Source organism: Hydra vulgaris, chromosome 05 (assembly GCF_038396675.1).
Source record: "Hydra vulgaris chromosome 05, alternate assembly HydraT2T_AEP".
Taxonomy (NCBI): domain Eukaryota; kingdom Metazoa; phylum Cnidaria; class Hydrozoa; order Anthoathecata; family Hydridae; genus Hydra; species Hydra vulgaris.
The window spans coordinates 33,349,633-33,372,602 of NC_088924.1; the positions used below are offsets into that span (position 1 = coordinate 33,349,633).

General features: G+C 26.9%; 2 protein-coding genes across 4 annotated transcripts in view; both read left to right on the forward strand.

Annotated features, from left to right (window-relative positions):
• The first annotated feature begins 747 nt into the window (after nucleotides 1-747).
• LOC136080795 (ras-GEF domain-containing family member 1B-A-like) lies at nucleotides 748-5,715 on the forward strand. Of its 2 annotated transcripts, none has more exons than XM_065797959.1 (5): nucleotides 748-904; nucleotides 1,349-1,486; nucleotides 3,626-3,670; nucleotides 3,813-3,866; nucleotides 4,426-5,715. In XM_065797959.1, exons 1-5 carry the CDS (start codon nucleotides 812-814, stop codon nucleotides 5,686-5,688), a joined length of 1,593 nt encoding a protein of 530 aa, XP_065654031.1. In that variant the 5' UTR covers nucleotides 748-811; the 3' UTR covers nucleotides 5,689-5,715. The 2 variants fall into 2 exon arrangements, with proteins under 2 accessions (XP_065654031.1, XP_065654032.1); XM_065797960.1 differs by lacking the exon at nucleotides 748-904 and adding an exon at nucleotides 1,157-1,276.
• An 8,861-nt stretch (nucleotides 5,716-14,576) lies between these two features.
• The window catches only part of LOC101236385 (SCO-spondin), a 90,112-nt gene continuing 81,718 nt past the window's right edge, over nucleotides 14,577-22,970 (forward strand). For both annotated transcript variants that reach the window (XM_065797961.1, XM_065797962.1), the window contains exons 1-3: nucleotides 14,577-14,794; nucleotides 14,883-14,991; nucleotides 19,164-19,338. In XM_065797961.1, coding sequence (XP_065654033.1) covers nucleotides 14,934-14,991; nucleotides 19,164-19,338 — 233 coding nt within the window. In that variant the 5' untranslated portion in view covers nucleotides 14,577-14,794; nucleotides 14,883-14,933. The remainder of the gene's footprint in view (nucleotides 14,795-14,882; nucleotides 14,992-19,163; nucleotides 19,339-22,970) is intronic.

The following is a 22,970-nucleotide window of genomic DNA, read 5'->3' on the forward strand; positions in this document are numbered from 1 at the left end:
TTACAAAGATTGGGGGTTAGGAACAACAAAGCCCTAAGATGTTAGTCCCCCTTCCCTATACCAAATATAAAGAATAAAGAAAAGTTTAATTTTTTTGTTTTGCAATCAGAAACTTAATATGTATTTATAGGCAGATTTTATTTTTTATCGAAAAATTCCTCAGTAGAAATTATGACCATATAAAGTTTAACCTCTCCTCTTGAATTGAATGATTAATTGTATCAATGGAAATAGGCCTAGATAAACGGGTAAAATTTTGTTAATAAAATAATTTTGATGATATATATATATATATATATATATATATATATATATATATATATATATATATATATATATATATATATATATATATATCTTTAAAAAGTAGTTTTAAAAAAATTATAAAAATTTATAAAAAACAACAAAAGTGTTTTAAGCTTGTTTTTTTTTAAATTTATGTATCTTTTTGAACTACCATTGCGACACGATTTGATTGATTAGTTTATTAATTGTTGTTTTATCTTTAAATTGTAATTAAGCAAATCATTAAATAAAAAAAAAACAAAATTTTGTGTGTCTTTAAATCTCTATTTTTTTACTCATTAAACCATGAAACATCTTTTTTTTTTTTCATAGCTGATTTAGAATCTACCAAAAACTTAATAAAAAAAAATTGTTAAAAAAATTTTTTTTGGTTAACCACTCCTATAATAAAAATCACAAACATGAATATATATGTAATAAAAAAAACTTTTAAAGTTGCTTTTATCAACTTTGTGATTCTATATTATGATTTTTAAGAAACATAAAAAATAATGAAAAGCAACAAATGACAAACATGGTACACTGGAACTCAAAAGAACGTTGGGATGAGGAAATTGAAATGCAGTTTCAAACAAGAGGTTGTGCAACACTTCCTAAGGTATAAATTTTATCATGCTCGAAACAAAGGTCTAATTATTGGTCAAATATTTGTATATATATATATATTGGTTTATAAATTTTTACAATTGACAGTTTTCATTATATTTTGTAACGTTTCAATTTGTTGTTGTCGTCATTGCAAAATTTATCATTTTGTTAATGTAGCTAGTTTGCATTGTTATAGCTATTACTCTTCATATAACTTCATTTGTCAGCCCGTATGAAAAATTATTATCAAAATAAGTCAGATATTTGTTATATATTTAATACAATTTTCTTACAATATCAAACTAGTTTTTTTTCTTACAAACTGAAATCTTCGCAGTATTATAAAAATTGAAACAGGGTTCGTAAAAAATCATAAAAATAAGTCAGTACTTTTTTGTTTAAATATTGGTAAACATTTACAGAAACATTTGATTAAATTTTTTTATTTTTCTAGGCATCTGTTACCACGTGCACATCTCCTTGTTCAAGCAGAACCTTACCATTAACTGTGGATCAATGCTTAACAACTCCGGAATCAAAAAGAAAAAATCGCACATTGTCTCTAGGTTTTCAAGAACCATTCAAAACCAGGGTATACATATATATATTTTTTCTAAATAGTAAAAAAAAATTACAAAAATTAATTTCTCACTACCACTTACTATGTTGTAACAATTTGGTTGACATCATTTATCTCACTCTATGCCATATGAGTTCTCTAACATTTAGAATGTGGTCTTAATGCAAAATTTAAAAAACTTAAAAACTTAAAAAATTTTAAAAATGTTTAATATAAGCAAAAGTGTAAAAGTTTCTTTTTAAGATTCTCAGCAAAATTGTAAATTTATTGTCCTGAGTTAAGAAATTTAATTTATAATAATATATAAGAAATTAAATTTAAAATAAGAAATGAACTTCTTGTTTTAAGTAATAAATTGCAGAAAATTTATTTCAATAACTTAATTTACAACAAATATTTGTAGTTCAAAAAATAATTCTTATTATCAACGTCAAAATGTCCTTTAAAAATAAGCTAATTTTGTAAAATAGCCCTTAATACAGGCAACATCCGCACTCCCTTGTTGACCTTACTTACTAAAAGGAAGAATTGTAAAAAAAAATTTCTCTTAACTAAAAAGCTTCATTAAATGTTAATGATTAAATTTGCCGCTGGAACTAGAGATTTCGTATTATTATGGTTTATTTCAAATTTTATTTCAAATATCTAAGAAACTTATAGTTATATGGGTGAACGTTTTAACGAAGGTTTATTTAAATAAAAAAGATTTACAAATTTCATTTTAAGTAGGATAAAGCAAACTGAACATATTTTACCATAATCTAACATAAGAAATCCTCCCTCCATACCTGCGTAAAGTCTGAGTTTAACAAAAAAAAAAGTTTATCAATTTTTTTATGTTTAATTTGTTTTAAAGTTAAAAATAAGTTTATAGAAATCCCGGATCCGATGCAAACTCAGGCCATGATTCGCGACATCGTTAAGGTAGGAGGCAGGAACTTCCTTCTTAAATGCTATGTAACGGTGTTCTGTGACAAGACCTTCTTTTCGGGGCACCTAAAACAAAAAAAGTTTAAGTTAAATAAAATAAAATTCAATATAAAAAAACAAAAAATCTAAGAGTAATTTAAAAGTGTTCACGAAAAAATAAAACGGAAGTATTTTAATAAAACAGTTTTATACCATTTTATGAGTATGGTAATAAAATATTAAAGCATTTTTTGAAACTTTACTTTAACAAATTTATTAATTTAATTTCAATAAAATTCAAGAAAATATTAGTTACAACTTCTGTTTACATTCTTGATTTTAAGATAAGTCATAAAGATCTTCAAGGATCTTCAGCAAAATATTTAATCTCTCTCAATATCTCAATTTTTTGCATTTAAACACCTACCTTGAAATTTTGATTTTCTTTTAAAATGTGACATACAATGACGTCATGATGGGCCAAAAATATTTTAACTTTTAAATGATTATGTCTAGAAAAACACACATTGTTTTGGAATGGAAGCTTTTGTTTAGGCGCACCATTTTTGTGTTAAATTTTTTCCTTAACCTTTAAACTTTTGTTTTATGAGCTTTATTCATTTTGAATTTTTACAGAAATTAGTTTATCGGTAAAATCAGCAAAAACAAAAACTTTTAAAATTAAAGCTTAACAAACTGTTTAATATTTGATTTAAAATGCCTGACTTCATAACGTCTGGCTTTATGACTGTAAACGTATTGTTTATCATTGAAATTAGTTTACAAATATCTTATTTTTGATTGAGAGATTTTAAAACGAAATTATTCAAATATAAAAGAAGTAAAAGCAGATGTTTTACCTTTTTTATTATTCTTTAACAAATGAAAAGTAAATGGAACATTTGCTTTTCTTTCTTTATGATCAGAAATGTTTGCCGACTAATTTTTTAATTTAAAATATACTTTATTTTGTGAGATTATCATAAGCTTATATTAAGACAATCAAAACAACATTTTTAAAACTGTCAATCAAAACAACATTTTTAAAATACTAACTTAGCAAAACAACTTTCTAATAATAATAATAATAATAATAAAAAAACTTTTCATCATAAAAAATTTTAGAGTCATTTTTTAAACCTTAGTGTTTGGTTACATTTTTTTAGGTTTTAGTGATTGGTTACTTGTTCAAACAATTTTTTAAGCTTCAGTATTAGGTTATTTTTTGAAACAATTTTTTAGACTTCAGTGTTTGGTAACTTAATTCATTTAAAGAAAAACAAAAGAGTAAGTAATAATTTGCTTTGATTGACTTTTAATGCACAAATATCTCAAAATAAAATCATTATTTAATGAGCAAAAAGTTGTATTAATATCTTTAAACTATTCGCTTAGTATTTATTTGCTATTATCATGTTTTATCTTCTAGAAGTCAGATTCAACTATTTGTTTTCATCCTCACATGAATAACAATGCCACTGAGGTAAATGTTATCGTATACGTTATTCGTGTTATTGTATTATAAATGCTTGTTATTATATATATATATATATATATATATATATATATATATATATATATATATATATATATATATATATATATATATATATATATATATATATATAATTAGTAAAAAACACTTATCTAACTTTTATCTTCGACTCGGAGGAAGAGTCTTCCTGATGATCCAGCGATGGTGAAACTCCGAGTCGAAGATAAAAGTTAGATAAGTGTTTTTTACTAATTAATTATTGCTCTGTTCTTTAAGAACATTGAGCACTCTATTTGTAAAATACACTAACATAATTTACATATATATATATATATATATATATATATATATATATATATATATATATATATATATATATATATATATATATATATATATATATATATATATATGTATATATATATATATATATATATATATATATATATATATATATATATATATATATATATATATATATATATATATATATATTAAAAATGATAGTAGCAACAAAGAAAATTTTGATTTTAATTTTATTATTTAGATTTCAAATAACGACGGAAAATTGTCGGCAATACCTGAAGAAGAAATCGTGCGACTTTTAACGCCAAGTAAAAGTTACTACCCAGATTTGCAAACCATTTTTCCCGTTATACTCTGTTGTCGTCTTTATACATGTCCTATGCAACTACTTGAGCAGGTGCACAAAGCTGTAATGATCGAGTTAAGCCTAAGTAAAGAAGATAATTTGGTAATTCTAAAGAGACTTTCTCAGTTGCTAAATGAGTGGACAATAACATTTCCTAGTGACTTCGAAGAAAAATCTGACCAGGAGCAACTGATAAAAATATGCAACTTTATAATCACAAATCAGCCTGATTTAAAAATAGATGTTGATATTATTACTAAGAATCAGAAATCTTATTTAGAAACCAAAAATGATTACATATCCAGAAATTGTTTAGATGAAATTGAATTCGATGAGGTATATCTTTTAATGAATATATGTAATGATCCCATTATTGTTGCCGAACAACTAACAATCATCGAGTTAGATAAGTTGTCTAAAGTATCGTTAGAGGAACTCATAATAAATTTTGCATCAAGTAAATTAAAAAAGAGTGTTAATAAGTCAACTAAAAATTGTCCCAAAAAAATAAAGTCTATGACTGAAATTTACGCTGATTGGTTTAATCGTTTGAGTCATTTAGTGGCAACGGAAATTTGCATGTGTCCAAAATTAGAAGAACGCGCTAAAATAATAAACTTTTTTATTGAAGTCGGAAAACAATGTTTTAAAATTGGTAACTTTAATTCCTTAATGGCCATTCTGACTGGATTAAATAAGAGTTCTGTTAGTCGTATGAGAAGAACGTGGTCACATTCAAACCGATCGGGATTTTTAAAGCTGGAAAAAGAACTTTCGCCAATAAACAACTTTGCACGGTATCGTGAGACCTTAAAATTAAGAAAATTAATTAAAGACTCTGATTACATTGTTCCTATATTTGCACTTTTACTAAAAGACTTGACTTTTATAAACGAAGGCTTTAAAACGATACTACCCAATAATTTGATCAACTTTGAAAAGTTTATGAACTTTGCAACTGAAGTCAAAGAAATTTTAGAAGCTAAAACAATGAACTGTAAATATCAAAAAGAAAATCGAATAACTGAATATCTTTTACGATCTCCTCTTTGCAACGAAGAAGGACTTTATAAATCTTCATTTGAAGTTGAGCCACCAGATTCAAGTTTTGAAAGAGATAGGTACAGATCAGTTAAAATAAAAGTCAAATCAATTTAAAAACTATATAAAATATTTTTTATTTTTCTAATTTATTAAATTAATTTTTTTTTTTTCAAAACTTATTTTTTTAAATTTTATTTATTCAAAATAAGTGTTAAGGTTTACAGTAAAGAAAAACTAATGATAAATAAAAGAGTTACAAATTTTTTTGCGAGACTCCTTAAAGATCTTGTGATTTTAAATTGATTAGTTTATTTAAATGTCTGTTAAACATTTATCAATAAATAGAAACTATAGATAAAATTAAAAAAATACATGTAAATAAATAATTAGCATGAATAAATACAACATTTGCATACGTATAAATACATAAATATAACATATGCATACGTATAAATACATGAATGCAGCATTTGCACACGCATAAATATATATATAAAACATTTGCATACGTACAAATACATGAATACATCATTTAGATACGTTAAGTATATGAATACAACATTTACATACTTTTAATACATGAATACAACAGAGTATACATATTTACTTACTAACAATTACTTTCTTTATGTATAAAGATTTCATTACCTAGTAAAAATAAAAGGTTACAAAACAAAAATTTAATATAGTAAAGTGCCTAGTCGTTGCCATTATTTTACACTTAGTAAAAATATTCATTTCTTGTCTTTTCATAAATTATTGATCTCAAAGATTTAACGAGTAGATCGATAATTGGGCTTTACCCAATTTTAACAAGCCACCTCCGATTTACCTCCTGAAAAGAGCTAAATGGCAGAGACATATTTCTTGCTATTGGTTGTCGTTTCACTTCCGAAAGAGCTAAATGACAACCACTAGCAAGAAACTTGTGATCGTCATTTGTATATTTTTTACCTTTAAGATAGTATACGCAACATTTGATTATTTAATAAAAATGGTACTTTGGTTGATTTAAAAAAAAAAAAGGTGACAAAAAACTTGATTAAAAGTTCCGTTTATCTAATTGCACATTCTAACATCTAGTGTAATATCTGTCTGCCTTTCTCAATGTTATCTTTCTAACTCGACTTCTGATGTTTACTTCTGATGACTCTAATTTACTTTGGTATGTGACCTGACCTCCCAAATGGCAATAAGCAGGAAAAGTAAATACCAAAAATTATATATTTTTTTTTTGCTAAAAATTTAATATTAGGTCTAACTTATTGTTAAGGAATTAAAGTTTTATTTACATACTCTCCCTTACCTAATTGTAGAGAAGGAGAGGGGGGGGGGGACTCCAATTTTAGGATAAAATCTCCTCAATTTCAATCAATGACTACCCCAAAACAAATAATTTTTTTCCAAACATCTACCCTCTCTAACAATTAACTCCCCCACCCCCGGAAAAACAAATTTTAAAACAAAGTTGTACATACAAAAAACACATCTATTTATCTATATAAAACTCTGTATTTCAGTAGTAAACATTACATAAATTCTTTTTGCAATTGCCTTCCAGTAGTTTTTAAATGTCCCTCCATTTTTAAAAAACATGGCAACAAGGAGTTCCTACAACAACGTTTAACGTCTTTAATCTAGATAAAGAGTTCTGATTACAATTTCTAACCCCCCAATCAATAGTAACTTGAAATCTCCACCCGCCCCAACAACAACAACACCCCAATCTATGATTTTTTTACTGTTGTGTCTACTCCCCCTAACTATTTGACCCCCTCCCTATAATTAGGTGAGGGAGAGTAAATTTTTACATATTTTTAAATCATAATATGAATGGATGCAATATACTAGAAATTGCCGGTCCATGACTGCGTGGGTCTTAACAAAAAAGAAGAAAATGGTACAAATAGAGTGTTTAAAAGTTTTTATGCAGAATTTCTGTTAATTTAATAGAAAAAATTACTGAACCATAGTGTAGTTTCTTTTATATTGTTCTTACCTGAGTTACAGCTGATTAGGACAACTACTTCACCAATTTTATTTTGACTGAGGTTTTTAACTTCTTTGCCATCTGAGATGCCAAGTGTTAGATTTTTAACTCCAATTTTGCTGGCTCTTGCTTTTTGTTTTTCTTTTTTACTTCCTTTAACATTGATAAAAGTTGACTTGAAGTCACAACAGATGTCGAGTAAAGCTCTTGCGTAACAGAACATTTTTTTGCTTGTTATAATAGTTAATATCGGGGTATATATTAGGGTATTTTATTATAAAAAAAAAATTTAATGACCATACCTTGCACTTGAAAATGAAACAGGGTCCATATTGAAAAATTGAGGCATAGTGTTTGTCGATGAACTATCAAAAGTAAAAAGATGGCAAAAAAATTCCACTAGCGGAAAGTTGGCTCTTGGGAGAGCTTGAATTTGTGGATCTGCTGGTTTGTATTAGGCACTGACGTAATCTATTTAGCTGGTTATACAATAGCGGTTTTTACGATTACGTGATAAAAAGTGATAATCGCATTGAGTTGCACGCAATTTTTTCAATAAAATTGGCTCGCAATAAATTGTTCGCAGAGTTAATTTTGTGCCTGCAATATCAAAAAGTTGCAATATTTGTAAAAATTTTCTTGTGTTTTTTTAGCAAAACTGTTTTTGTTTTTCAGGGAATAATAAATAAAGTATAATATTATCTTATGAAAAGTTCAAAATTGAAACAAATTAGACATTCTATTACAACTAATCTGAAACTGAAGTTCCTACACAGAGAGATGAATAAAGGAAAAGTCTACATATTCAAGAAAATTTGCTACTTTCTGACAATCTTGAAAGGTGAGTTTTTTAGAAGTGAACTTCTAATAGATACCTAGAGGGCACGGGTATAGATGAGTCCTATAGATGTGTCCAGAATGTGTCTATTAGTTTTCATTGAAAAAGGTGTCTGACGACATTTATAGGACATCCATTAAACGTCTGAATGTTCACTGGGCGTCTTTGGACTTTCAGCGCCCACAAGGTAGGAAATATTCCAATATTAAGCGTTTAAAACAAAAGTTTTGTAATAGTTTAAATTTAAATTTTTTTGTAGCAGATATCATCTACCAGCAAAAGAAATCTCGGTGGTATTGGCAGGCTTGGTATTTGTCTCAATCCAATACTTTGTTTGAGACTCCTGCTGTAATATCTCAAAAAACGCTGTCAGATAAAATTTAACTGTCTGGACAAGGTTTAGAGACATTTCCAACCAAAAAGAAAGATAAAAAACAATTGTCAAAATGTGGGCAGGTAAGCTGGACAAATTGTTAGGTATAACAAAATGTAGGTACAACTTTACTTTGTTCAGATAAAAATATTACTTTACACAGATAAAAATTCACCATGTAAAGAGGTTAAAAATTATTCTGGAGTTCACATTGTATACATCTGTTCATAGAATATCTAGGTGCCACAATTGGATTTATTATAATTCAGATCTCAAAGAGATAAGGTTAGTGAAAAATAAGACTTCAAAGTATGTCAAATAGACAAGCTAGAGGCAGAAAAATAGGTTAAGGCAGGGAAAAGAAATACAGCTGCTGTTTACGGTTTTCATAGACTTGATAATTTTTTAAGAGCAAGAATAGAGCTCAGAGATGTCGTTCCAAATCTGAAATTCAAAAAAGGTTTTATCAAACTGTTTAGTTGATTTTCAAGCTTAATTTTAGTGAAAACTTTATTTTCCATCAAAACTTGTGTTTTTTTTTAACATTTTATGTAATTATAACATACTTGGACAAATCCGTGTGCTTCCGCAAAATATTTAGACGTTTCACATATAACAATTTCAGGCAACTCATCTGTATATTTTAAATTTTATGTAACACTCTTATAGCATTCAAAAGTTATTATTTTAAAGCGGGCGGAAGTTTACATGACTTTCGAACACCAAAAGATTACTAGATGAAACTTAAAACCTGTTGATGAATATATATGGAGTATAAGATAAGTAATACTATTTTGATAGCACATCACCCTCACGCATTAGGGCGAATGAGTCAACAAGCCTGAGCAAACATTTTTAGTACGGCATACCCTAACCTTAATTGATCCCCTCAAAAAGATGCGCATCTCCAGGGTGTTCCTCTAGCAAGATTAACGATGTATAATATAAAGCTTCAAGGTTAATCAGGTATAACTCGTATTTCTTGAAGATACCTTTAATTTTTTCCTAATTTATTATCTTTTTGGTTGCCATAAAGGTGTTCCCAGAAGTCCTTTCGGTCTTATACAGAGCATCGTGGAAGAGCATTTAACAAGGAAGTTCGAGCCTTCTTCCTTGCAATTGTCGCCTTTTGGGCTAGAACCGGTGTCGAACCTCGGACTTCTTGCCTACTCCAGAACTCTAACCACTGCGCTGCGGCTTTTCATTGGTTTTAAATACAACGGAAGAAACAACGCTTACGTTTTTTTTGCAAAATAAGAATTGTGTTTGTCTTTCGAGAGACTGCGTGGCGTGAGTACAGTTGAGGGAGGAGTGGTCAGGTTCAACATGATGTTAAGACCAGCTAGCTTCTTGACAAAATCAAACTGAACGCAAAATTGTTTATCTGACCACTTATTTACAGACTATTAAATATTTTTAGATATCAACCATTGGTTAATGGCGTTACAGATGTACTCGTATAACACCTAGTGGGGTATAACCTCGTTCAGATTTACTTTTGGCGTCAGCAAAATTGGTAAAGATTTATAGACAGTCATTGGGATGCGCACATTAGGATACATTAACAGTGGTGGTGGTTTCAAGATCCATCTAAAATTAAAAAAATTTATTTAAACTATTCAAAAAATTAATTCAATTATATGTTTTAAGGATCATTTTGAAAAAATAATTCATAAAAAAATAAATTTTAATAATTTACAGTGGCAAAGGAATCAGTATTACATTGTGTTATTTGGTGTATGGTGTTTTTTAGTAGAGTTATAAATTATTATTTTTAAATCCGTTTTGGTTTGTGCATAGTATACAATGACAACTATATAAAAGGACAGGTAATTTCAATTTTCTGACTTTTCTAACGAAGGCCATTATTTCTATCAAATTTCTGTTCAAAGTTCTTTGGCGTGATAGTAACATTTTTTGAAAATCTTTTACATTCCCGAACAAATACGGAGTTGTTATATTTAAAGGGAGTTATAATGAACTAAATAGGTGTCATGTTTTTAATTAAACTTAAGATGAAATTGAGATCATGAAATGGATTAATTACTCCACTTAAATATTTTATTATCAAGCTATCTAAATTTTTATATGTTAAAAACATTGGCCTAAAAATACGGAAATGATTATGCTTGATGCTTTGCTTGTTAGCTTTACTCGAGCAGTATTAGCACATAGTATTTTTAATGTTCCTAGTTCATGTTTACCAACAACAAAGCCAGTGCTGCGCCAATATAAAACTGAGAATCTAAATTAAATTTTTTTATTAAAAAAGATAAAATGAATTCATTTCTGACTACTATCTTTACAATGAATTACAAAAAATAAAAAATAAAGATCAAAAAGTTGTAGTATCACGATAGGATAAATTCATATATACTTACATATCAAAATTCAAATAGAATGTTTGTTTTTTATTTTTAATATGAAACTGGTGTTCCGTTAAAATCAATCGTTGAAGAACTTGAAATATGAGGTCCATAAAGGACGTCTCTTAGAATTTAATTACTAACCAGAAGTAGAAGTCTAATGGCTTCCTTACGCAGAGACTTTCAATGAACATAAGGTGCTATATTACTCTTAAAGTCTCTATGCACGAGAGCCAACACTCTTCCACCTCTTGCCATTAGTTACACTAAAAGTGACGTCCTTTATGGATGACCCCTAGGATGAAATGTCGACGGAGGTGTACAATTCATGTGTGATTAAAAATATTATTTATTTTATACCACTCTCCCAAGTCCCCGTGAATCAAAAACACTTTCACTGAAATATCTTAAGATCACATATCTTTATACCAGAAGAACAAGAGGCAATTTAATTCAAGTATATAGCATTCAACTGTTTAAAGATGTCAAACTGCTCAATAAACAAAGTGTCGAAGGCATTTAAGTCTAACAGAGAAAATAACTGCAAATATAACCGTAAAATAACAAATTAGTCGGCACAATTTTTTATTGAATAGAGTCGTTCCTGTTTAGAATTTATTAACTAAAGATATAGTTACAGCAAAATTTTTAGATATTTTTAATATCTATACCTAAACTATCTATATCTATACTTGATCTATTGCTGTAGAATAATCGAGACAGGTTAACAATGCTGTCTCAGTAGGATTAGATTTTTTTTGTTCGTGGTCAAATATGACCATAAACAAAATTTCAAAGTTACAAATTGTAGATCCAAACGTTGAATTAACGTGCACAATGGTTGGGAGAAAACTACTAGACTTTTTAACATACATATGAAATCAAGGCGTTAATACATATGTAATCAAGGCGTACATACATGTGTAATCAAGGCGTACATACATGGAGATATTAAGGATAAAAGGGAAATTCTTAAAATTGGCATTAAAGGGAATTTTAAAAATCAAAAATGTCTGCTTACCACCAAAGAAACGTGAAACTATCTAGTATTTTCGTTTCATCAAAAAATGTCTTTCGTTTACTATTTAGGTCTAAATAAATTTCTTTCTACAATAAAGATTTGGTTTGAACAATAAAGAATTTTAAATATGAATAAGTTTATTTTGTGCAGAAAAAATGTAAAACTTTGGGGTAAGATATTATATCTATATCAGCAAAAGAGAGAAAATTTCATTTAAAAACCGATTATTCTGATATAATTTTTCACACTTTCTTACTCTGGGGGTTTAATCATCATATTTAGGTGACATTCTGAAGTAGAACCTCAAGATAAAATTCTTGGGATAGAACCTTAGGATTTTAATTAATTTTTAGTGAATGTGGTGTTTTCAACTTGTGTAATTACAAGACCGTTTGCGCAAACTTTGAAATTTAGTACCGTGTATATTTTTATGTATGTTTGTACATAAAAATATACACTGAGCTAAACTGCTTGTTAATGAGTGTTTGAAATTTGGTGCTGAATCATGTAGTTTTTTATTTTTGTCTTATTAGTCATTTATTTCTTTGTTTTTTTTTTGTCTAATATAATCATTTTTGTTTTGTTGTTTAACATCATGATTTTATTTTGTTTACTACACACACACACATACACACACATAAATAAATATATATATATATATACATATATATATATATATATATATATATATATATGCATATATATATATATATATATATATGAATATATACATATATATATATATATATATATATATATATATATTTATATAAATATATATGTAAATGAATACAAATATATATATAAACATATATAAATATATATATATATATATATATATATATATATATATATATATATATATATATATATATATATATATATATATATATATATATAGTTTTGAATTGAATATTGTAAATATTCAAACGTTCAACTACATATATATATATATTTTTTTTGAATTGATTGCAAGTAAATATACAAATGTTCAAATAGATATATTAATTTTATTTTAATTGAATGCGAGTAAATAGTTAAATGTTCAAGTAAATTATTAATTATTTTTAGTTGATTGCAAGTAAAATTCAAATGTTCAAATTGATAAAATAATTTCTTTTTAATTGATTATAAATATTCAAATTTTTGAAATATTTGTTTAAGATTTTAGTTTTCTAATATTTTTAGTTTTTATTTGGGAACAAATTTTTTAACTATCGCCTTAATAACAACCGCCAAATTTCGAAATTTGGCGGTATTTGTTAAGTAATTTCGAAATAGTATTAATTAAAAAAGTTGAACTTTTTCAAAAAGAAGCAAAATATTAGAAAGAATAACAAACAATAGAACATTTAGATATTATAACCAAAATAATTTACTGAATATCAAACAGTTTTATTTAAAAAAAATTTCAACTCAGCACGCAGTTATTAAATTTGTTTGGGAAATCTCATAGTCTTTATTGATCTAGCTAAAGATTTTGATTCCGTTTACCGTAATATAATATATCACTTTAAAAAGCTTAAATAATATGGTATAAACAACGATATTTAAAAATGGTTTGATAATTACTTAACAAATAGAAAGAAATTGAATGTATAATTAATACAAGTTAATTAAACTGTTGCAATTGTTGCTTGTTATTATTGTTGCTATGATGCAAGAGTTAAATAATATTTCATTTTCTTTTATAGATTTCCCCTCAACTGCCAACCTATTTACATCTTTCATACAACACCCTCAAAAATGTGCTTTTACCATCGAAATGAAGCACGCATTATGTGTGCGTCGTCTTTTTGTTGTTTAAAGTTATTTTCCAATTTAATTATGGTTTTCTAAAAAAGTAAATAATTCCAAGAACCAATGAAAATATTATTGAAAACAAAAAAAAACAATTTTATATAAAAATTTTATTTGAAACAAATATTTAATATTAACTTGTTTAGAAAACGATGAAACGTGTCGTAAACTATGATCTAGATGTACGTACACTTCCTGTTATGCCCAAAGATATGTAAGTTTTTGTTTTCAATAATATTTCCATAGATTTTTGAAACCATTTTTGAGCACTAAAGCATGATTACATTGTAACGATGATACAAAATATCTTTTGTAAAAGTCTTTTGTAAAACTTGGGACTTGCCTAACTAAAAGCAAACAGCAGCTGCCAAGTTACTTGTATTTGCTATAGCGTTAAACATTTATAAAGTTACAAATTAAGAAGCTTCAAAGCGGCGAACTATAGATCTTGTCCAAAATTTAAAGTTGCGTAAAAAAAAAAAAATATCAATACAAGAAAAAGCCTGAGCCTCATCATAATAGCGCGAAATAAGGAACAAAATTAACAGGTGAAAGCATTTCCATATTAAATCCTTGAAGTAAGTATTTAACTAATAATGAAAATGTACTTTTCTGTTGCTTAAGTCTTTTTTTTGTTTGCATGTTGTTTTGATGAAAATCAATTTGTGGGATATCGCATATTAGCGCAAAAAGTCGACCACTATTAATGTCAAAATAATTGTGTTTTTTTCGTTTACTACGGAGAGTAATTTGAGAAGTCATTTAAAACAGCAAAAAACAAGACAAAACAAAAAAATAGAAAAACGTAAAAGGAAATTTTAAATACTTTTAGGTAATCTTATATTGATACATTAACTAAATTACATTTTTATTAAAAATTAGGTTTAATTAAAAACTTTTTTTGAACTTTGACAATTTAGGAAAATAGGCGAAATTTCCTTTTTTCGAATTTCCGTAAAACTTCAGTTAAAATGAGGTATTACTTTCTCAAACTGTTTGCCTCAATGCTGACAGCTTCATTGATTAAAGGTAAGTGTCTATAATATAAATATAATATAACTAGTTTTAAATAATGAAAATCAGTTTTGTTTAAGTAAAAACAAATGTTAAAAAATCTATTCAAATTCTTCAAGTTTTTTTAATTATTCCAAGCAAAGATTTTTTATTTTAATAAAGTTCAGGTTTTACACGATAAACAAAAACGGGGGCGCCGCCAAGATTTTTTGATATTTGAAAGAAATTTTTGATGCTTCAAAGTATAAAACTCATCAAATTTATATTCATCAATAAATTTTAAAAACTCACACAATAATCTCTTAGCATTCAACAATTATGGTCTTATAAATGTGTAACCCCCTCAAGCTGATTTGTAACCCCCTCAAATCGAGGGAGGTTCAAACTTTTTATGGTCATAGTTTAAAAGCTTAAAAGTTTTTGTGTGAATTTTAAAATTTATCGAAGAATATAGATTTAGTTGAGAATTGTATAAAAATTATTTTATCAACTTGATGCTCTCACGTTTGGGTCAGGTGCAGCTAAAATTTTAGGGCTTTTTGTTCCCAGACTCCGATCATTGCAATTTTTTGCAAACCATCCTTATTTGATATAAGTATAAACATATAAATTTTTGGAGTTTACTCCATATCTGGAAGTTAGGTATCTCAAAACATCAAAAAATGCTGCATCCACGCCTGCCAATGCAAAAAGCATCAAATCTACTTCAGTCAACTAATTTATATACATATATAGGAGCTCGTTAACTTGTTTTCCCCAAATCATTAATCCAGTTTGAATTAACAATCCAGTTTCAACTATTTTATTACTTTAATTTGATCAATAAATTATTACATCTACAAACTTTTCTATGATTTAACATTATTACATTTATAAATTTTTCTATGATTTAACATTTCTTTAGCATTTTTGAATTTTATTTTTGTCTTTAAATTAAAATTCATAGTTATTTTTCCTATTATAAATCTTATGTGCATTTGATGATAAATTTCTATATTTTTTCCGACACAACTTCGATGCTCTATAACTTGAAGTCAAAATGTGACTTTGAGATTTTTTTTTTAGCTACTTCGTCACAATGAGTTGAAAAGTATAAAACCATTTAAAAAATAATAAAACTCTGAAAAATGATTCCTTTTTTAGTAAGCTGTACAGATTAAAAACTGCAGTCGGAAATCCACTTCCACTAACTACTGCTAAATATCAGAAAATAGATTGCCGTTCAAGGTGTTTTTGATAAAGAACGAACAAACGTGAGCATGGAAAAATTCATGTATTTACTTATACACTAGTAAGGTGTTCAGGATGAGTTTCCTATTGTTTAGATTTTATCAGTAATAAGCTTATGTCATTAATCACTAGGTCAGGTATTATAATCAGTTATCTTAAAAGGCAAAGAGTCCCCAAAGTAATTTTTAGCCCGGGTCCCAGAAATGGTAAATCTGGGCCTACACATAATTATCAATTTTGTGTCTGGTGAGCGCAGTAAGAAACTCACAAAAAGCAATCCCAGACTTATCATTTTTATTAAAAACCAGAGAGATTTAATAATTTTGAGGTTTAATAACACAATGTTACTAATTTTTAAAATAATTTTGCTAACTGTAAATTTTTTATTTTCTATAAATTAAACTTTATTGCTCATTCCAAAAATTTAAATTTTTTCTCTGAACCATTGACCGTTATAAATTTATAACGTTTTAAGCGCCAACCAGTAATTGAGCGCCCATACATTGTCAGCGCCTCACAAAGCAATTCATGAAAGGTTGTTAATATGCTACTTCTGCATCCTGGAAAAGGATTAGACGAGGAAAGAAAAGTAGTGGGTTACACGATAGATAACAATATATATATATATATATATATATATATATATATATATATATATATATATATATATATATATATATATATATATATATATATATATATATATATATATATATATATATATATATATATATATATATATTGTAGACGATAAAATACGTTATTTAAACCAAATGACGCGAAACGAAGTTTTTTGTTTCTGCTTCATAAAAGTTTCCAAAAAAAAATATTAAAAAATGTTTTGCATGTCTGTTATAGCATAACAGTGTTATACGCTTTTAAAGCAAAAACTCACTTAAAGTTTACGCTCCAGATCAAAGCAACTTGTTTTAAAAACATCTTAAGCTACTCTAAATACGTATCGTACACAAATTATATACGTATTTAAACAGAATCGGTAATTTTTGTTTTTTTTGTTATTACTAGAGGATGTGGGTATTGGCAAAAAACAGGTATTACATAAGATCATAAAAGGTATTATTTCGTGATTGCGTACGCAAAATACTTTGAAATGGCCATGGTTGATCAAGAAAAACCATTGGCCCCTCAAGTGAGAGCCTGCCGAACTACTCTAGCAGGTTGGTTACAATGTAGAAGAAAGGCAATCACTTTTGCTGTTTCCAGAGTATGGAAAGAACAGAAGAACCATTACGATAACTGTTTCTTTTGTATGGTTATTATTACGAAATACAGAAAAGCTAAAAGGAGATATCCAGACATACCATCTTTTACAGCACCTGTCCCATATGATGGCTGCCTACCAGTACTAAACCACTACAAAATGTAAGTATACTTCTCATCATACTCTCCAAAAGTCTTACAACTACATTAATTAGAAATGAAGTATTTACTTTGCATTTATTTTTAAATAAAGTTTTAACGCTACTGCTATTTATGTCTATGTTGAAGTTGTTTTTTCATTTTTTCACGAGGGAAGATGCAATGATATTTTGTATCAAGAGTTAGCAAGTAACTGTAGAGAAGACACCGAGAAGCTTTTGTACTAATAACGACTTCAGAGTGATACGTTTTAATTAGAAATTTAGGTCTTACTTATTTAGAAGCTGAACTTCTTTCTTCAAGGCTGATGGAATACGATCTACAAGGCAAAGATTGCAGAGCATGAGTGTATCGGAAACAAAATTAGGAAAATTAAGGTATTAGGAACTTACTGTAACGTGTAATGATCTATGTTATTGAACAAATGTGGCTTAATTGTTTGCTTCTCTTTGACTCAAACATGATTTTGCACAATTGCGACTGTTCATTGATAGCTCGAAACAAAGTCTCTAAGCAGTGTTTCTCCACAATAGAAGTAAGCAGTGTTTCTCCACAATAGAAGTAAGCAGTGTTTCTCCACAATAGAAATAAATATTTATTTTTGCCTTTGCTCACTTGGTACAGAAGAAAGAAGATTATCACATTGTCAATGAATTCTTGACAAATTATCATTCCGAGTTTAAGTGGGATGTTTGCGTTGATTTTAAGATGTTTGCTTTTTTGTTTGGCTTGCGAGGAGAATAAAGTACTCATTTATTTTTTTGTTAATGGAACAGCAAGATGATGACCATTACAAGAAAGTTCATTGTTCCCCACAAGTGAAACTTCTGCCATGGTTGTTCAATTTTTTTCAAGCATGTTCTTAAGCAGTGCTGTTTAATGTTCTCAAAAAATACATAAATAAATATTCAAAAATCTAAGTTGGCAAAATCTTTACTACATTGTTGTTTCCAGTCTCCGATTGGCACAATTTGACACTAACATAAATATTAAAAAATTAATAAAATTAATGATTTGTAAGAATACAGACAAAATGCAATTAATTTATTAAGTTTATTGGACAATTAAGTTTTGGAAAAAAAATAAAAATTAGAAAGTTAGAAAAACCAATATATATATATATATATATATATATATATATATATATATATATATATATATATATACATATATATATATATATATATATATATATATATATATATATATATATAATATATATATATATATATATATATATATATATATATACATATATATATATATATATATATATACATATATATATATATATATATATATATATATATATATATATATATATATAGATATATATATATAATTTATATATATATAAGAACGCCTTGATGATGTTGTTTACAGCGTTACATTTCCTGTATTTGTAACTTGAAAAGTTTTAATGCTTGGATACTCTTTACAAACTAAAGTTGAAACTGGTTTAATTATAAGAATTTTTTTTGGTCTGAACAGATATTATGCTAAATATTAGTTGATCCTTCATATATAAAACTTTTATATAAAAAAATATAAAAATTAATATTAAATTTGTTGTTTAGGACAAGGTGTAAAGCAACATGTAATTTGCGAAAGAAAATTTCAAAAAGTTGGATGTTTTTCTCAAGATAAAGATTCCTTAAAATCTGAATTGCTTATAACAGACAGAGACAAGTCCAGCTCGTCTTATGATGGATATTGGTTAGATTGGAATAAATTTGATGCCTCACTACACAGGTTTGTTTAAATAATTTATATAATCTGAACCGTCAATCACGTCATCAGTCAAGTCCCAGGACTAATCTTTGAAACACTCGCTTAAAGTTGTATTTAAAAAATGTGTATCAGAATATGGACACCAGTCTATTCTGGTACACATTTGTCATTGAAAGTGAAATATTTATTAATTTTATTACTAACTTATTTAGTATTTTATTTAGTAATCCAGATATTGTAGGTATGTTACAAAAAAATTAAAAACATCTAAATATAATAAAGAGTGAAAAAATTGCATAATAATTCTTTTAAAAATTAATCTAAATTTAAAAAGGTATTAGTGTTTTAGTGTCTTAAAAAACGCCTATTTTTGGTTCCGATTTTAAATTGAATTGTGACCAAATTTTTTTATTATAACAAAAAATAACCGTAACTTATTTATATCTTCACATAACTAATTTTTTTTTTGATTTTGAAAAAATAAATCATTACTTAATTAAACTATCACTATAATACTTGATAATAAAACTTATGCGACGTTTTAATTACTATCGCGCACTTTTATAAACATTAAAAAAAAAAGTTTATCATTAAAATTACCCTTTAAAAATTAATTTTCTTATAAGTTATATGCAACCTGAAGAATATTTTATTGCGTAAACTTAACATTAATGGAAAACTATGTATATTTATTTATCAAATATTAAGACCAATATTTCACACTCGTGATTAAGTTTCACGTGGATAATATTCATTTGGCAGCTACGTACTTTGCGTAAAAAATTTTAATATTGCATACTGTATAAATATTGTAATATTTTCATAAAACCCTCATTCTTTTAACAAGATTTCAAACGTTTCTTAAACGTTAAATAAATAAACTTTCGTTCACATAAATTTGTGGCCGTTTAGTGGGAGTTTAACTGATTTAACTAGACCTCTGTCTGTGTGTGTGTGTGTCTATATATATATATATATATATATATATATATATATATATATATATATATATATATATATATATATATATATATATATATATATATATATATACACACACAATTTATTTAATTCTAAATTTATTAAGTTCGTTTTAGATCAATTTTATGTCATACTAAAAACTTTGTAACCTGAACAACGGCACAGTTCGCCTTAAGGACAGGAGGAAAATTACTGATATGCCGACTAGAAAGAAAAAAAAAAAAAAGACTCCTAAGGGTTATAAAGGATTTTACTTATAATTATTTTACCCGTTAATAAACAGCTTTGTCTTATTGTCGTCAGTTGTTTAAGAATATGAAATTTAGGATAAAGCTGAGGGAAAAAATTGTGGAGAAAAATAAGACTAATTTTTTGAAAAATAATAATAATATTTAAATTTGTGAAAATTGTCTATTAAAAAAAGTAATAAAAATGTAAAAAAACATAAAAAAATAAACATTTTTAGGTATCTGAAGATGCTAAAACATTCAGGCTCATATCTAAAATAATGTTTATATCTAAGATAATATAATAAAATTGTATTTTCATTTCTTTTATGCTTTTTATCCTGAAAAATATAAAACTTTTTATATAAACAATGAGTGGTGTGAATGTTTACACTGCAATACATAATATATATATTTTAAAAACCATGATCGTTCGAGTATAGAAAAAAAGCTTATATAAAACAAAAGAAGTTAAGACAATTAGAAGCATTTTCTAATTGTCTTAACTTCTAAACCCTATTAGACCCTTTTAGAGCTTGCTTTGAGATCTGTTCTAGAATTTTTGTCAAAAAAGATATTAAAAAAATTTAATAATTTTTTAGAACGAGATTGAAGCACGTTTTTATTTTAGGGGATAGTTAACAAATTAGGTAATCTATTATTAGCTTCCTCCCCCCTCACTGTAATCAAGCAAAACTATTTAGTAGACTACACAACCCACCACCCTCTTTCCCCAAACAATAAAAAAATTATTTGATAACTAACTTACTCTAACAATTTAAGCATTAAATAACTTGTAAATTTTAGATTTTGAATAACTAGAAAAACAAAAAAAAACCTTTTACAATTTTACTTGGTGATGTCATTATACCAAGCCAAATTAACAAAAGTATAAGTATTAAACAACAAAAGAAAAAAAAGAATGTTATTTAAAAAGTAATTTTACCTAGCAGTCAATTAGTTAGCAAATACCAAATATTTGCTAAGGAGATCTACAACTAAAGCAAATTTCGAAATGCCAGAATCTTCTGCCAGATTATAATCAGCTTCACTAGTCCAGTAAGCAATGACATACAAAGGGCTATTTTTTCTTTTCATTATTTCAATTTTTCCGTTGTAAATAGTTGCCTGACAAGTACCATCATCACAACAAGTGTGAAAAATCTTTCGATCAATTACTTTACTTTCTCTAGAATATCTTGTTTCATCAATGGATCAAGCTCAGGAAATTCTACACCTAGATTTTGTCTAGTTAGATTTTTCACTTTTTTCTCTAATATTTTTCTATCTGAAATTTATTTTTTACTTATGTTTTGGTTTGCTCTATTTATCATTTCTTTTCGCAATTCTAAGATACTGACTACAATTTTTCAGCCTTTTCTTTCTTCCATATGAAATTGCAAAATTTAAAATTTGTTCCTGTTCAGTTTCATTACATGAATCAATAAAAGCAAGAACATTGTTTTTTTGTGCTTGATTCGAGATGACAAATAGCACAAAGTAGCATTAGGGGAACGTTTTTTAGCAGCACTAAACGTGCCCATCACCTCCTCTACATCAATGTTATTCACTGTAGCAGATCTTGTTTCAATCAAAAGATCTTTTGTTATTTCCATTTTGAAATAACGTTTAAATTGTCTGTGAAGAACATCCACACAACAAGTTAGACATGCAGACATTTGTCTAAAGAACATTTCTTCATTTAATGGTTTTTTTCTTAATGAAAGAAGCATGCTATTATTTGGTAATTTTTCTCCTAGAAAGTCATTTGTACAAGTTAACAAATCTAATGGGACCATAGTATAATTTTTTAAAACATTAATAACAGTTTGAGCTATATTAATTCCATATAGATGATGAACTTGATTTTCTACTGAGGTGTAAAATTTCTTCATCCAAGGACCAGTGAATACTTTACCCAAATTCCTAGAACTTGAAGTTCTGATAAGGCAATGTCAGTTGAGAAATCTTCCTGCAGACTTGTTTGTAAGCCACCAAACTTAACTGTACCAGTGGCTAAAAGCTTTGTAAAAGTTTCATGATATGCAAAATAAACTCCAGCCAAGTAAAATAAGATATGCAAACGATTTCCACAACATCTTGAAATCAAACCACGAGAAAAACCTTCTAAGAATTCTAAGAATAAGAAAAGCCTTTGGGATCACCATTTCCATTTATAAACCTTATCTTGTTCATTTGTAAAATAATTTTACCTGCAAGACAATTATTTCTAAAAAGTTTTCCAGAAGCACTTTCTAATTTTTTTAATGTTAAACAACACTAAGTGGAAATGGTTTCTAAAGGATGTAGATGACAATTATGCTCATTTAATGATTTATCCCATGATTCATTCAACAATTCAACAGTTGCATGATTTACTTTTACTCTATCAGTCATTGTGTTAACATTATTGCTTATCATTGTTTTACGAGTTTCTTGATAGTT